Here is a 15,828-nt window from a genome sequence, read left to right on the forward strand (position 1 = left end):
TGTGGAATCGACAAGGGAGCGATCATCTTCTCGGTCTGTTCTGGAGTCTCCAAAGGAACATGAAGATTTTCTTTTGAAGCAGTAGCAGTAGAATCCATCTTCAAAACAGTAGTTTTCTTCAGGAAAGCAAGCTGAATGTTCTAGAAGGTGTATTTTGTGCCTTTGTAATTAAACTGATAAGAACAGAGACTACACTTGATCTTAGCTGAGAAGCCTATATGGGACTACTTGAGATGTAAAATACTATCCAATATGACTTAAACAACCAGGGTCTGAATGAACTAGCCCCTGACAGTTAGTTCAGGATGGGGAGAGACTTCAGAAGCAAACTGTGTTTACATTAACATATCTACTCTCCGTAGAGTCTAGCAGACAGAAGTCGTGTAGCTCCAAGCGATCAGCTTTGGCTGGTGTTGGGTTACAAAGACAAATGAACCCTAAGATAAGTCTCTGAAGAAGGGACCTTCTGGGGTAAGAGACAATAGTCTGTAACTGCATAAAAAAAGAGGAGTGGGGACAAGCTTTTATCCTTCACCTAGGAAACAAGCTGACAGCATGCTTGTCTCATGAAAAAGGGATCACAACCTGCCTGTCTGGAAGGTGCTGGTGAGCAATACTTTAGACATGAGAGTATCTTGTTAATTAAGTCTAGGTTCTAGAATGTGTGTTATGATTTTATGATATATGTAACCATTTGTCTCCAGTACTTTTACGGGCTATTAATCAAGTCTCCATATTTTGTTAAATAAACTTTCACTTGTTTAAACTATCAACCTATCTAAGTGCTGTGTGTTACGTGCAGCAGTGATCTGAGGTGTAACTGGTAAATTATGGGTGTAGCGAATCTGTGAACACTGCAAGTGTCCACTGGACCAGAGACTGGACACTCCAGGGCGACACTTGGAGCACTTGGGGGTTGGAGCATGCCTATTGCTATCCGGTAGAGAGAAAGCAGGGCCTGCATAGGCCTAGAAGGGAGTGCTTGTGTTGTTTGTGGCAGGTGGAGTTTGGGAGCTGGTCGCTGGCAGACGCAGACAAGACTCCCTCAAACTAAGGGGAGGTGATAGTGAGATCTGTCAGAATCTGGGGTACTCCCAGGAAGCCTCCTAATAGTGATACTGATGCTTATTTATAATGGTAAAGTTATTCCTGCCCAAGAAATGGAATAAGCTATTTGAGTATCAGGCACCTTTATACCAGTATAACTGTGTTCCCACTAGGGGATGTACAGGTATAACTATTTCGGTTAAAAAGTCCCACCCTTCACTGAAGTAGTTATCATGATATCTATGTGTAGAGACAGCCTGAGTATGGGTTGCAAATTCAGGCCCATTTTTCCGAAATACTGTTTTACAGTATTGTAATGAGAAAGCTGGTTTTTGACTGGCTGGAATTCTTTTCAACATGAATCAGTAAATAAGCGTCAAACATCCAGTAATTGAATTGGCTGGCAGAGGCTTCATTTTATATAAGAGAAATATTCTGAAGAAAAAAAAAGCTAATGTCTTTTCCACCTACTTTAGTGGGGCATGTTATGTTTTCCTACACATAAAGAGTGATCAGATGCCTTCAGTCTGAATGATAGAGTGAGAGAAAGCAATTAAACAAAAAAAGAATAAATGTAAAGTCTCCATGATAGTGCACAGTTTGGGTGCCTCCTTTGTAACACATGCTACATCAATGGTCTCAGAAAATGGCAGTGGCCTTTGGAGGCAGCAAAATCCCAAAAGTTTAGAAGTGCAGAATGCAGAAAACAAAATCATTACAGTTACTTAGCTACATACAACATGGGTTTTCTTGCTGGTACTCTTTTTTCTGTTTTCTTCCCCCTTGAAATGATTAAAATGGTTAGAGAACAGTGAAACATGCTGATAGATAGTGAAACACGCAAAGCTTAGAAAGCAATTTTGGAGTTCACATGTGCTCAGATTGATTATGCAGTAACCTGATGGTATCAAACTTTTCATTTTCCAAAGCTGGGGTAAAAAAAAACACTTTAATATAACTTCTGGCAGATTGTCCTTTTCCAGATGCAACCTTGTCTAAACAATAGAACAAATGTCACAAACTGGAGCACCATGTTTTTCCCCATTCCCTATACTGCACACACTGCTGCTTCTGTTAGCTAGCTGCATTAGCCATAATAACACTAATGTATTTGTGATCTTCATCTTAAAAGATTCCAAAGTGTTGTGCAATTTTTGAGCCCCATGCTTCCCTCCATTTCGCACCACAAAGGGGAATGGGGGAGGTGGGAGGGATTCAAGAAAGAATAAGAAGGCCTCAGAACTCATAGAGGAGTTCGATGGGAATACCCTATCCCTCCCCAGGGCCCAAAAACCTTCACTCTGCAGAGCTGGGACTCCATGGGGCTCAGAAGGGCCAGAGCTTTTGTTCTGCGCAACTATGTCCCCTTCAGCCATCAGAGTAAATCCCAGGGAGAATGCACATAGTAGCAAACTCTGGTTAAACCAGCATTAATTCCTCTCCATGAACAAAGTGTAGGTAAACCAGTTGCTCACGTGGGAGCCACAGTGCCAGAAGAAGGCCAGGAAGCTTTGTGTAGAGGGGCTGACCCGCTAATATAATCTCTCCCTTGGTTCCTATATGACCTCCTCCTTCTTGTAGCTGAATGCAATCCAAGTATTTAAAAACAGAAACAAAAATAACCTTTATCTGAAGCCTGGCTCAGTGTCAGCTGGGATGGAGCATAGTTTCTCCATGAAGGTTATAGCATTGTAGGATTTCCAAGCATTGGTCTGTGCACTTTGGTGCCGCACCCCCACAAAGAATCTCCAAGCCGTTTGAAGGGAGAAAGCCAAGAAATCACAGTGAGGTGATTCTCATGGAATTTCCTGCTTACTTTGCCCCTTCTGCGGTTCCCCCCACCCATACAAGAACAAGTAGAGTCACATATAGAGGAATCCTTCCTTCACCACTAAAGCACAGCCATGAGCATGGTAGAACACAGCAGATATTTAAAGGCCTGATCCAGTGCCCATTGGAGTCTTTTGAAAGCTCCCATTGACTTCAATGGGCATTTCCCACCCCCCCCATTAAAGCAATGAGAGCATGAGGGTAACAACTTTATTGTTATTTAACAATTACATAACTAACACAACAGAAACCAGTCTGCTACTGTCCAAAGCCTGCAACTCACTGTCTGTCCTTGCAGTTCAGGGCCCTGCTTTCCAAAATGGAGGGTACCCTCTTTGATCTCCACAGCTGTACCCAATATCTTTACAGAACAGCTGCTCCACACAGGCATTAGGTCAAGCCCTAAGTATGAACAACACCCCATTGCAAAAGTTTGAGACAGGAAATATCCCATTGCAATAAGGTGTTTTGAAACGATCCAGTTGTATAATACAATTTATTTGCCTCATCTATTTCATTTAAAAATCTGTTCTTCAACCCAAAGAGGTCCAGATACCAAGTTTTGAAATATATATATATATTTTAAATCCAGGTTTACTGATTTCCTTAGTTGTCTTGCTGGCAGGTTCTGCTGTTGGAGTTTCAGCTGGATTGCAGCTGTGGAAAAGAATGTGAGACAGCACTGGGAGATTCTCAGCTGAAAAGTCATCTCGCCCTTCTAGGAACTAGGGTTTCTTTGACTTACCTTTGATTATAAAGAATTTGTTGCCTGCCATACAATGTATGTGCGGGAATTATCTTATATAGTTTTGTCCCTTGAGATGCTTGTTCCAGGCTTCCCTTTGGTTAAAGAAAACCGAGTTCCTTCCAGGAAAACATACAGCAAAGGATCTGGTTTAAATTACTTTACAAGCCGTATTGAAAGCGGGCCCTGAGTAATGAAACATGAGATCAGCCTCCTGAGGAAAAACAAGAAATCCTCACACTTTGTTCCCAATTTGGGAACATACAGCACGTTGCTATCTTGGGTTTGAGTTTGTGAAATATATTTAGAGCCAGCACAAATCTTCTTACTACACAGAGCGAGGTTCTGCATCTTGCTGGAGACCACACAAACCTAAGAATGGTTCTGATTCAATGCAGAAAAGAAAGAAAGAAACAAAGAAAGTACAGGCTGTCCCCAAACCATTTCAGAGATTTTGCATTTGTTGTGTGCTCACCATGTTTTTACTTGTTATAGAATCAAGATTAAAATCCAGTCTCTACACTGTGAATTTTTTAAAATAGTTTTTAACCTTGTGTTGACAAATCTTTTCCATGAGAATAGGACTTGTATTGGGTCAGTTGACAGTAGCTTTGCTAGTCTGAAATAGTCCTCATCACACCCAAAGCAAAGTCTGTAACACAGGACCTGCTTTTTATAGAAAGAGCCTCAGTGATGTAGATCATTTAAACATTTGAATACTTAAAAAAACATCTGTGTCCTATCAAGAAAATAGCTTAGGAAAACCATGGAACTGAATACCTACTTTTTGTGAATGCGGCTCCCTCTCCTTCTTGCATTTTGTAACAAACCTGTGGATACCTATTTTGGGAACTTTATGGTTAATACTATACTACACATTATGGCCACAGCAACTGCAAGGAAAGAACAAGATTCTTTTTCTCCAAAACTTTAAAAGACAAATTCTTTTGACACTCTCCATTAGCTGCTAGTAGTACAGGGACCAGGACATACTGAGTACTTCTGCTTCCATCCTCTAAAGGATAAAAGAATACATAAATATTGGTCAGGTCAATACACCATAAACTCCTTGCTTCATCATTGTTTAAATCCATATCTCAAACATTCAGATTCTAATCATTCCCGGGGGGCCAATTTAGCTCCCAGCCATCTCATCCTAGCATCAACAAGAAGAGCAAAAGGAGAACTAGATAAATAAATGCAAATATTCAATAAGAAATCTATCCTATGCCATTTTTTCCCTCTGAGAATGTAAATGTCTTTTGAAGCATGACACTTGAAAACAAGCCATCCTGTCATGAAGAAGTAATGGGCCATATTCACCAATATGCTCTGGCTGCTTTCTGCAGGATCAGATCCACATAACTCCAGATCCAAGAGGTTTTTGAGTGACAGTCTAATCACATCTGATTACAAAAGGCTTGTTAATGGTGTTATTTTTTCCTAGAATTCCTTAAGTGTCTCAGGCCTTCTTCCTTTAGTAACTAGCTGTAATACTAGGACTGTTGTGATCATCTGAGGCATTCGATCTAATGGCCCTCTGATTCGGGGCAGGGGCAGCATCTGAGCAGCTCAGTGATGGGCCCTGGAATTCACTTCTCATCTTGAGTCACATGAGCCTGGACTAGATGATTTTCAGGACACAGTGTCAGACTTGCACTTTGGTCTTGTGATTAAAGCAGCGGACAGGGACTCAGGAGGGGTGGGTTCAGATCTTGGCTCTGCCACAGAGTTAACTCCAGGATCAATACCTTATATTGTACACTCTTAGGGCAGGGACTGCCTGTTACGATGTGCTTGTACAGCAGCAAGCTCAACAGATCTTTGATGGGCCATCAAGGGCATGTTTGCACAGTCTACTGCAGCAAACTTCCCGGCACAGATTTGGGTTTGCAAAGCTCATGCTAGCGCTCTAAAAGTAGTTGTGCAGCTCAGGTTCTGAACCCCGCCCTGACCTCCAAGGCTACAGAGCCCACACCTCAACTTTGAAGTGCTGTCTACACAGCTCTTTTTAGAGTGCTAGTCTTAGCCCTGCTAACCCCAGTCTGTCGATCCAAGCTGTGTGTGTGTTTTTTGGGGGGGGGGGACTCGCTGCTGTGGGCTGCGTAGACATACGCTTAGGTGCTACTGTAACAATAACCTTTTTGCCTAGGCTTTCTCTGAGGGAGAAGAATGAGTATGGCTTAGGGAGGCAGAGCTGGATGCCATAATGGTGATGTGTATTTATAATCAGGAAGGTGTTACTCTGTTGAAAGCCTGCTTTAAATTTAGTAGCTGTATTCGCATTTGTAAATTTTGGTGGTTCTGCTGGGAATGTGTCTAGTTTAAATACTTGATGCTGGAAATGCATTTAGCTAAAAAGATGAAAGGAATACATAGTATCTGTTTGGGAGGATTTAAAAACAGAGTTGGAAGCAGCAGTTTGGTACAGTTTAGCTTGAGAACTGCTGGCTAGCTGAACAGCTGCTTTTGCTGGAGTTCTGAAACAGATGCTACACCTGGGGATTGTCAGTTTTCCTGCTGCACTCTCTGTGTTCGATGTTCTCACGTGAATGATGTGCACGCTGGGAAGCAGCATGGTTCAGCACATAGGGGGTTAATTATAAATCAAGAGATCTGGCTTCCAGTTCTGTCTCTGCCACTGACTTATTGTGACACCTTGGGCAAGTCTCTGTGCTTCTGTTTCCTCCCATACCGATAGTCTATTTTGTTGTAAAAGTCTTTGGGGCAGGGATTGTCTATGTGTTTGTACTGCACCTCGCACAAGGAGGCCCTGATCTCAATTGGGTGCTATAGGCACAACTTACCATAAGACAAATTAATAATAATAATAATATACAGGAAAAGAAACAAGGAAAGAGAGCTCTTGCCTTTTTGTCAACTCAGCTCTCTCACCAAATAAAGAATTAACCCATTCCAGAAATCTAATCTCTTCTTGACTGCTTGGATGGCAGAGTAATATGAATAAAACATGCTATTCACTACTTTTAAAAGTATTTACATAAAATATATTGCTATATTTTACTGCTTTTTCATGTTATACAAGCCCACCTTTAGGGGGTAAGATTTACAGCAGGCTAAGATTTATTGACCTAGTTCAGCATGGAAATGGTTGCTAAGATTGACTTGTCAGCAGTTTTTCATTTAATTGCTCTTTGATCCTTCAGCCTTGAAGATATTTGCATTTTCAGCTTAGCATCTCTCGGCAACACTTGTAGAATACAGCAGCAGCAGCTGAGACCCAGAGCCCTACAACCTGTTAATTGCTCCATTTCTAGACGTTTCCTGATGTTGAATTACAATAAAGTTTCAACCTCTCTCTTCTCCTATAAGTATGCTTTCTGGTGGGAATAATATTCCTATTTGTTTTCATTCCCTAATATTTTAATCCTAGTTGGATCACAGAAAATATACAGTCTTAAAGGGACATTTTTCAACTGGAACCCAAAAATGGATACATCCGTGTGGCCAAACTGCCTTTCTTTGCTCAAGTAAGTGCACAGGAGAGATCTGCACAGTGGGGGAACAAAACCTACCACTGCTAAACATGGTTGTGGGACAATGGCTTGTCCCCTTAATATAAAATAGGTCTCTATTTAAGATGACTCATTTTAATGGTCTTTAGGTAGAGGATGAGGGAAAAAAAATAACACACCACATCCTTCTCTGTTTACAAAAGCAGCATTAATCAACAGGTGCTCCTCAGGGCAAAAGTGGCTACTTGAATAATAGGCAGGACCATTAAAGGAAAGCAGAGTGAGAAAAGAGAATCAACAGCTCCAGGAATAAGAGAACAGCCCTGGTTCATGAATGAAACCTTGAGTAATTCTATGAAATACCAGAGGTAGGAAGCTTTAACGTATAATCTGTGGCTTATTAAGAAATTTCACACAAACGCTGACCCGAGCAGCAGCAAAGCAGTACTCTTAAATGGGGTGGGATAACTGTTGCTAAAAGATGAATACAGAAATAAAAACAATACTTTCTACAGCACCTTCCATCTGAACACTGCCTTGGACAGTTTCCCACTTGAATTCTAGTCTGAAGGCTTGGGACAATAAGAGTGGGTCTGGTGCCAGGAGGAAAAGCGTGACTGTCCTTTGACAAAATGGACTGAATCCTCCGAACTGGCATGTGCAGAAACCCAGTACTGGCCAGTGTACAGGCACCATGCACTGCTGAGGTCAGGGGTATAAAGGACGCCACTCCATGAATCAGGCAGATCAAAAGGAAGAGGTGCTAACCAGGGAGATGCTTGGCATCTTTCTGGGGTCTCTGGATCTCTCTGAGGAATCCTTGGATCCAGATGTAGCAGCAGAGCTGGTAGCCAAACTGGTTAGGCAGGAGGGGGTCCTCTGCATAAGAACTTTGCAGTGTAACATGTACCAATGGAGGCTCATTTTACAGGCTTGTGTGCAGGGAGAAGAGTTTTCCCAGTTTCCTGGTTCATATGAATGTCAGCATCAGCATTTTTAAAAGGGTAGATATAGCCTCACGTGTGGACACAAACATCCTTCTCTCCCCCTGACATCTACCATTACCCCTCCCGCCACCTCCTAAGCAAAGTGCAGGCGGCTGAGCCCACTCCCCCAAACCACCTAGTTCACTTCCTCTGTCATACCCCAAAGTCAGAATCACCCTCAGTAACCCCACACCCTGCTTTGGCTATATGGGCCACTGTTCCCAGCCAGAGTGCACATGCCCGCTCTGCATGTACAATAGCTGTCTGAATCACACCATGTACATGGATTCAAAATGACTGACAAGTGAGAGGGAAAACAAGTGATACAACAAAATCGGTGGTAATGCCAAGAATAGAAGCCAACAGTCTTGACTTCCAATCCTGGCCTCTAAGCTCAGGAAAGCAGAGACCCAAACCTGCTCTATGGAAGACTCCTTTTTCTTTGAACTGGCACATTATGACCAATGTAAAACAAATCCCATTCATATTTGCACTGTGTCCACTGCATTCATATTACAGGAAGTGTGGGCGACAATGGTGCATATGGTGATTTCCCACAATCTTATTCTTTTGCTAGGATTTTCTGTCTCACAGCTCCTGGGTCATAAAGCATCTAGCAGTCGTTGGCACCTGAATAGTGTCTGTTTCCCCCCAATCACGTGCAACAGCACCAGCATCTCAGTTTGTCTAAACAGAAAATTTTCAGGACTGTGGGCATAACAGTACCAGTATCAGGAGCATAAAAAGGTCAGAAAAGAGATGTGGCATATGTAAGCTTTTAATTCAACCCATACAAATCAAACAGAGGCCAGGTGGAAAAATAGGAGAAAAAAGAAGCTGGAGTTTCAAGGCAACCTGCTGCCTTCAGATTTGGCTGAAGACTACAGTAATTTCTGGAGTTGGATTTGACTCTGCCTCTACCAGTGTTTGAGTAGTCGTTCTGAATACATATACCCTGATTTCTTACTGGTTCCTATTTTGCCAGGTTCAGAAGCTACAGTTAATTTTGCAGAAAGGTTTCCATGATAATCTCCCGTTCTTAGCTGTACATAATAACTTCATGAAAAGTTTTCTTTGGGGGATGTAACATCCTGTGATTTGTCCTCACCTGAAGGCTTTTCTTGAATTTCTTGAGTGAAAAATATACACTTTCACCTTTAAATATTTCTAATTGCTCTTTTTTGCTAAAAGAGTTAGACTTAGCAAAAGTTTCAAACTTGAAAATTTGCTTCTAAATAGTCCTTAAGGAGGGCTTTTGCTAGGTTTTGTAATAAGAGAAGTTTAACAACAAAACACAAGATAAAAGACAATATAAGCAATTGATGTTTTGCTGAACATGCTCAGTAAAAGCTTCTGGTAAGATTTCTTTTCTGACACCCATATTGCTCCCTGCCAGCCTGATAAGTCCAAGAGCTGCTGCAGTGACAATTTGCATGAGGTTCATGGTATAATTTTCCATTGCAGTACACACAGGAAAACCTTTCCAAACAACGAGTTCCTTAAAGTGACACCATCAACTTTAAACCTAGTCAATTAGGAGGGAAAAAAACAGTTCAGGTATTATGTCTGCTCATATGTTTAAAATAATAAGAAAATGTTGTGAACTACAAAAATTGGTAGATGGATACAGGGAGCAAAACTTCTGCTACATAAACAGCATCGAGTACCTTGTCAGTGCTTAAATAAATACCAAATAACAATATTCAGTTAATAATAAATAATACCTTTTTTCCCTCTTTAGGAAGGTAGTCATGCCAGTGGAAACCAATGCACTTTGCTAAGAAGTGAGACACACAGTAACCTTTTCCAGCCAAATGAAGACAGCAGGAGTGAAGGGTACTCACAATTCTATTAACTGCAATGAAGTGAGAACTTCTGAGCCTAGTGGTGATCATTCACATGCTGACCCTAACCACTCTCTTTTTCTTCAAAAGAAGATATTAAATACAAACATTGCTAAGGCAACAATAGTGTTATACAGTTTTTTTTTAAATCAAGAAATGCAAAAATTAAGGTTGCTATAGCAACATCAATTTAAGCACATTGTACATGTATATGTTATGGCCCACACTTAGCAACACATACATACACATATATAACAAAAATATATTAAACAAGAACAATAGGAATAAAAATAAATTGTATATTAAGTTGTTAAAAACCTTAAGTATCAGAGGCAAATCATCCTGGTGCAAATAATCACTTATTGAAAAATCAGTGGAAATTTTCGGTGAGTATTGTGAGCAAGTTTAGGTCCTTATTATATTAATAAATAACCTATACACATGCAATTTGTTCAAGTTAATGTTGTTGAATAAATCTATTCTTAAAGTTGCTGCAACAAAGGGGCAGACGCTGAGGTCTTACTCTTTATACAGTCATTCAGACAAACATCCACTGCAGGCAAAATTTTGTCCTGATTATTATTTATTAGTATTATTTTTTACATTCAGGTGATAAGCATGTGTTTAACTCTAAAGCAGCTAGTGGAGTGTTTCATTCTGTTCTAGAAAGATTACCACATGAATTGCCTGTGGTAGGTGCATCTATTTCCTAAGCTTGAAAATTCATCTGTGTTGCAGTGACAAGCTGATGCTGGCCACATTTTTGCCTTTGATCAATGTGGTGTAAAGTGTGCAAATCACATCTGTGGGGTGAAGAAGGTGAATTCTTCCCTGCTTGAAACCCAGGCGACTGATGTACACTTCAAAAGATATTTTTGTCCAGTGCTGTGTAGCCAATATTTGCAGCCTACTACTGAACATGGAAAAAAAAGAATCCCAGAAAAAACAAAGCTATATTACCTAAGTCAAATATTTTGTGCATATAACCAGAATTATTAAAAATTAAAAATGGAAAGACACCATTAAGAACTGTTTTCATGATCAAGTGATAATCTGAGCTGAGGATATAGTTATAAAGCAGTGTAAAAAGTGTAGCCTTGGGACCCGAATCGCTCCTACTTTACACCAGGTGTAGTCACTTACACCTATGCAAAGTGTAGACACTACCATATCTGAATTCTCCATTCCCTTATGCTCGGGTAGTGTTTTCACTCTCTCTTTGAACAGGTATAAATAATGATGATAGGGCAGGGGATGCAGGGAGTTGGAGGGGGGTAGTAATCAGGCCCCATGGAATTGCCTTGTAAAATTGATATGAGGTGAATACGTTTGTATACAATTCAACGAGATGTGGAAGAATCAGTCGATGAAAAACCTCCCTGATCACACACATTAAGTATGCATATTCAGAATAAATTCCATGCTAGCAATGACTATTTCCCATGTTCTTTTCTTCACCACTTGCCATGTGCTGCTCCTCTCCTCAGGCCAAATTCTGGTTAAGTGCATGCTAGAAAAATCTTGGCCAGCAGATGTATGATGGAGCAGTTGATGGTCTGTATTTTGGCCCTTCCAGGAGCGCACCCACTTTGCTGGCTTTCCACAACAGGAGCCATGTAGGGACACTAGAAGGACTAACCGAGAGGTAAGTGGGTATCTTCCGCAGGGTTATGCATGTATGCTCCCTTATCTGGTCATGGTCTCTAGGAAACAGTGTCCCACAGAGATGAATCCTACTTTTAGTGGGAAGAGATTGTATAAGGGGGCCATACACTTAGTATTGGCTTGAATATAGGAGCAAATTAACTCTCCCATTAGTTGGGTTCATTATGGCCTATTTTCAGGCAGCCACCAGAATTTGTCTCCTCATGTAAGTAGAAGCTGTAGTTGTAGTGAAGAGAGGAACAGGCATAGTGTACTCATTTTCCAGCAATGATGGTGCAAGAAGTTGGACTCCCCACTGGCCTCAAGGCAGCTTTTAACTTGCTCTGTGACCCCTGAAGTGGACTTTCGATCATCTTTTCTGTGTCACAGTGAATTTGTCATTTTGTACCACAGATGTTCTTACTCTTATAATTGTTTTATGCTTTGGATTTTGATAATTGGAGGTTTCTTCAAGGATAACTTTTAAAAAATTTAGCACTGTATCATTAGTGCCAGCCTCATGGCTGAGGATGGTTGTATGGCCTGAATCTTAAGGCATATAATTTACAGTATATCATTCTCTTGGGATCCAATTTTGCAGCCCTTGTTCCACTGAGTAGCATTTACTCATGCATGTAGTCTCATTGAATTCAATAGTAGTCACATAAGCACCAAGGGGTACAGAATCGGTGAGCACTAAGGAGATTCACTCTCATACCAAGAGAACAATATACTCCTGTGAGCCCAGTCTTGCAAGTCCTGCAACTCCTTATCTATAGGAGCTGCACTTGTCTTCAGTGGAATTATTCGTATGAGTAAGATTTACTACTTTGAGTAACAATTGTCAGGCTTAGTTCCAATGTATGTAAATTCATTTTTATGGTGGTACCTTTAGTTTTCTGCTGTAGGATAAATTGGTAAGATTCTACAAGACAACTACTATGTAACTAGGCCAGGGATCGGCAACCTTTCAGAAGTAGCGTGCCGAATCTTCATTTATTCACTCCAATTTAAGGTTTCACTTGCCAGTAATACATTTTAACGTTTTTATAAGGTCTCTTTCTATAAGTCTGTAATATATAACTAAACTATTGTTGTAAAGTAAAGTAAAGTAAATAAGGTTTTTAAAATGTTTAAGAAGCTTCATTTAAAATTAAATTAAAATGCAGAGCCCCCTAGACCAGCGGCCAGGACCTGGGCAGTGTGAATGCCACTGAAAATCAGCTTGCGTACCACCTTTGGCAGCCGTGCCATTAGGTTGTCTACCCTGAACTAGACCAACCAGCTCATACAAAAGGGTGATCTTAACTGATTATAGAACAACAAGTGGCTTTGTGACTATACATAATTCCATAATGAGGATATAATCTTTCTCCATAAGTGTTGCACTAGTATCAGGATGTATATTGATTTGGTTCCATTTGTCAGTTTTTAATAGCATTCCCATCAGATCAGACATGAGACTTTCTGGTTTGAAACAGTTTACGTGAAGACTCTGAGAACTGGAACACGACTTGCTGCTGTATTACCTTTTCATCCCTCTCAAGTTCCCAGTTTGTTCTGAAACTGTAAAGAGCAAGGCAAAGATTCTTGCAAATCTTGTACAATTTTTTTAATTGTGGCACTAACAGATGAATATTTTACAATATGTAACACACAGTCGTATTAAGAACAGATGGCTAAACAGTCCTGCTCTTTTTTAACATTAGCAACACTACACAGCTATGTTTTTAAATTCCAGCTCTGAAACCCTCCCCCCTAAATATATCCATTCTGGGCTGTGTACAGTGCTAAAATTATTATAAAAAAATTAAAATATACAAATTCTCACTTCCTCAGATTCACTACAATATAGTAAATATGAAAAATGTTGATTGATCTGTCCTTCTGAAGTTATCATTTCAATTTAACGAAATATTTTCAAACTATACGTTAACTACCAAAGTAGTTAATATTTGTAAAATAAGCTGCTATAAATAATGGGGAGACAACACTAGAGCCATCATGAATTAAAAACAAGGGGCCAGATTATGTGCAATTTACACCAGCTCAGGGTCTGACCCATAGACTTGGTCCTGCTCTTTCATATGTGAGTGGGCACACCTCCATTTCAGAGGGCAGGAATGAGTCCCAGATCCTGAAAGACTAAGCAGTGTTTTGAAACGTTACATTAGAGACTGTAAAGGTCTTTTTTATTTCACATCCAACAACACTTTCACAGTGTCATGAATGGGTTCAGTATATCTCATGTTCACTGTTAATTACCTGCTTGGTGAGAGTTCTAGAGATATAAAACTCACCTAATTATATAACATAACAGCATATGGCAATTTAGGCAATTCAGAATCTGCCATAACTGATTTCTTGTGATTAATATTGATGGATCTTTATTCTACTTGCTTTTTTTCTTATTGGTTCTAGCTATTTTGTGCAAATCAAAGAGTAAGAAACAAGTATATTGTTTGAAACATTTGCATATTTTAAACAACTTAAGACTGAATGAATGTTATTGTTCATACATATAGCAAAAATCTTTATTTCCCCCGTATACACCATTAAGTGTTAATGCAGGACTATACAGTGTTTATATTTTTATTAAATCCGCCAACAATAGTTTATTGGCAATCTTAAATATTTAGAGGCAAAACACACGTCCTTGGCACAGAAACTGAGCAGCAAAGCATCACATTTTCCCCTTAGAACCATTACGCAGGTACACTCAATTGCAACTTATTTTGGCCCGTAGACAGGAGAATAAACAAAACTTCTTGATGTTCTTTGCCACTTCAGTCCTTGAATGATGATTATGTGTGTGTGTGAAGTTAGATTTTCCAATTACCTATTCTTTAGACATGATTCAAACTAGGAGAGGGACCTATAATAAAAGAAAAGAACATGATCATTCAATATGTTGTTAAACCTCCAACTGCTGACTTTACTAGCCAAACATTCTCCTGTGGGGTTATTTTATTGTTATTTTTATATCACCATTCTTTACTACCAAATAATTTGCACTCAGTGAATTTAGTGTCTTTTCTTTCTTGCAGACTGTGGACAGACAGATCAAAATTTCTTTCTGTTATGTGATTGGTCACATAAATTACCTGGTGGTTTGTTTTTGTGTGTGTGTTCCCTGGTGAGAGGAAGGGGAAATGCATAGGCCTGGATTCAGGAAAGCACTTAAGCACATACTTAACTTCACCCCCATTCATGAAAACACCTAAGAATGTGCTTAATTTAAGCTTAACTTTACACACGTGCTTAAGTGCACATGCTTACGTGTCCTTCCAAAATAGGGATGCTTTCCTGAGTCAAGGCCAGAATGAGGAGAAGAACTTGAAAAGCCAGTGGGCTTTGACTCACTCAGGAGGAGAGAGGATTTTAGGATCACATAAAAGTAAAATAGATTAGCAAATTTTTGATAATTTTAAACCTTTTCCTTTCTTGGCCATAAAGGCGTTGGCAGAAACACAGTTCCTTGAAAAATTAGTCTGATTAGTCTGCATGATTTATTAGCTAGGAGAGGAGTTGAAATTTATTTTTGTCTTTTCACATTCACACAAAGTAACAGTGCGCAAGGGAATGCTTCTAATTGTGAAGGGAAATAGTCAGATCACTGTCTGGCTCATTAAGCCTGTGCGCCAGAGCTTGGCCAAACGCTTTTGAGGGAAATTTCTGCCCCACTTCCGTGCTAAGCACCCAGCACGCTATTTCAGAATTTAATTTGTCCCATTCGATCAAACTACACTCACCTAGACAGCAAGTGTGAAAAATTGGGACAGCTGGTGAGGGGTAATAGCAGCCTATATAAGAAAAAGACCCAAAAATCGGGACTGTCCCTATATAATCGGGACATCTGGTCACCCTACACTCTCCAGATATGCAACCCACCTCCTCCACCTGAATGCCAGCACTCCCCTCTCCCCCCCACTCTATCCAATATAAAATGCATGGATGTAACTCCCAACGAATGGGATTTGTATAGATGTGAGAACAAAATTTGCCCAGTGGTAGTTGCAACTGTGTAACTGAGAGGAGAATTGGGTCTATCCTATATTTCCATTTTATCAGGCAGACATTGGCTGCCATTGTGCTCGCAACTAAATGTATAATGGGTCATTCGCATACGGAATAACTGTGATTCCTTGTATAATGATAGTAAATCAATGTGCAAATTACACACATATACACATGCAGAGGTATACATAATTTCAGAAATCTGACCCATATATTCTCATACTATTTCTGAGATAAAA

At 40.1% G+C, this 15,828-nt stretch overlaps 1 protein-coding gene across 4 annotated transcripts in view; it reads right to left on the bottom strand.

The window, feature by feature from the left end:
- Positions 1-13,184: 13,184 nt before the first annotated feature.
- Positions 13,185-15,828, bottom strand: part of COBL (cordon-bleu WH2 repeat protein) — a 241,224-nt gene continuing 238,580 nt past the window's right edge. For all 4 annotated transcript variants that reach the window (XM_050937664.1, XM_050937665.1, XM_050937663.1 and 1 more), the window contains one exon: positions 13,185-14,447. In XM_050937664.1, the coding sequence (XP_050793621.1) occupies positions 14,430-14,447 (18 nt within the window). In that variant the 3' untranslated portion in view covers positions 13,185-14,429. The remainder of the gene's footprint in view (positions 14,448-15,828) is intronic.

This window comes from Gopherus flavomarginatus, chromosome 2, assembly GCF_025201925.1.
Source record: "Gopherus flavomarginatus isolate rGopFla2 chromosome 2, rGopFla2.mat.asm, whole genome shotgun sequence".
NCBI classification, from domain to species: Eukaryota; Metazoa; Chordata; order Testudines; family Testudinidae; genus Gopherus; species Gopherus flavomarginatus.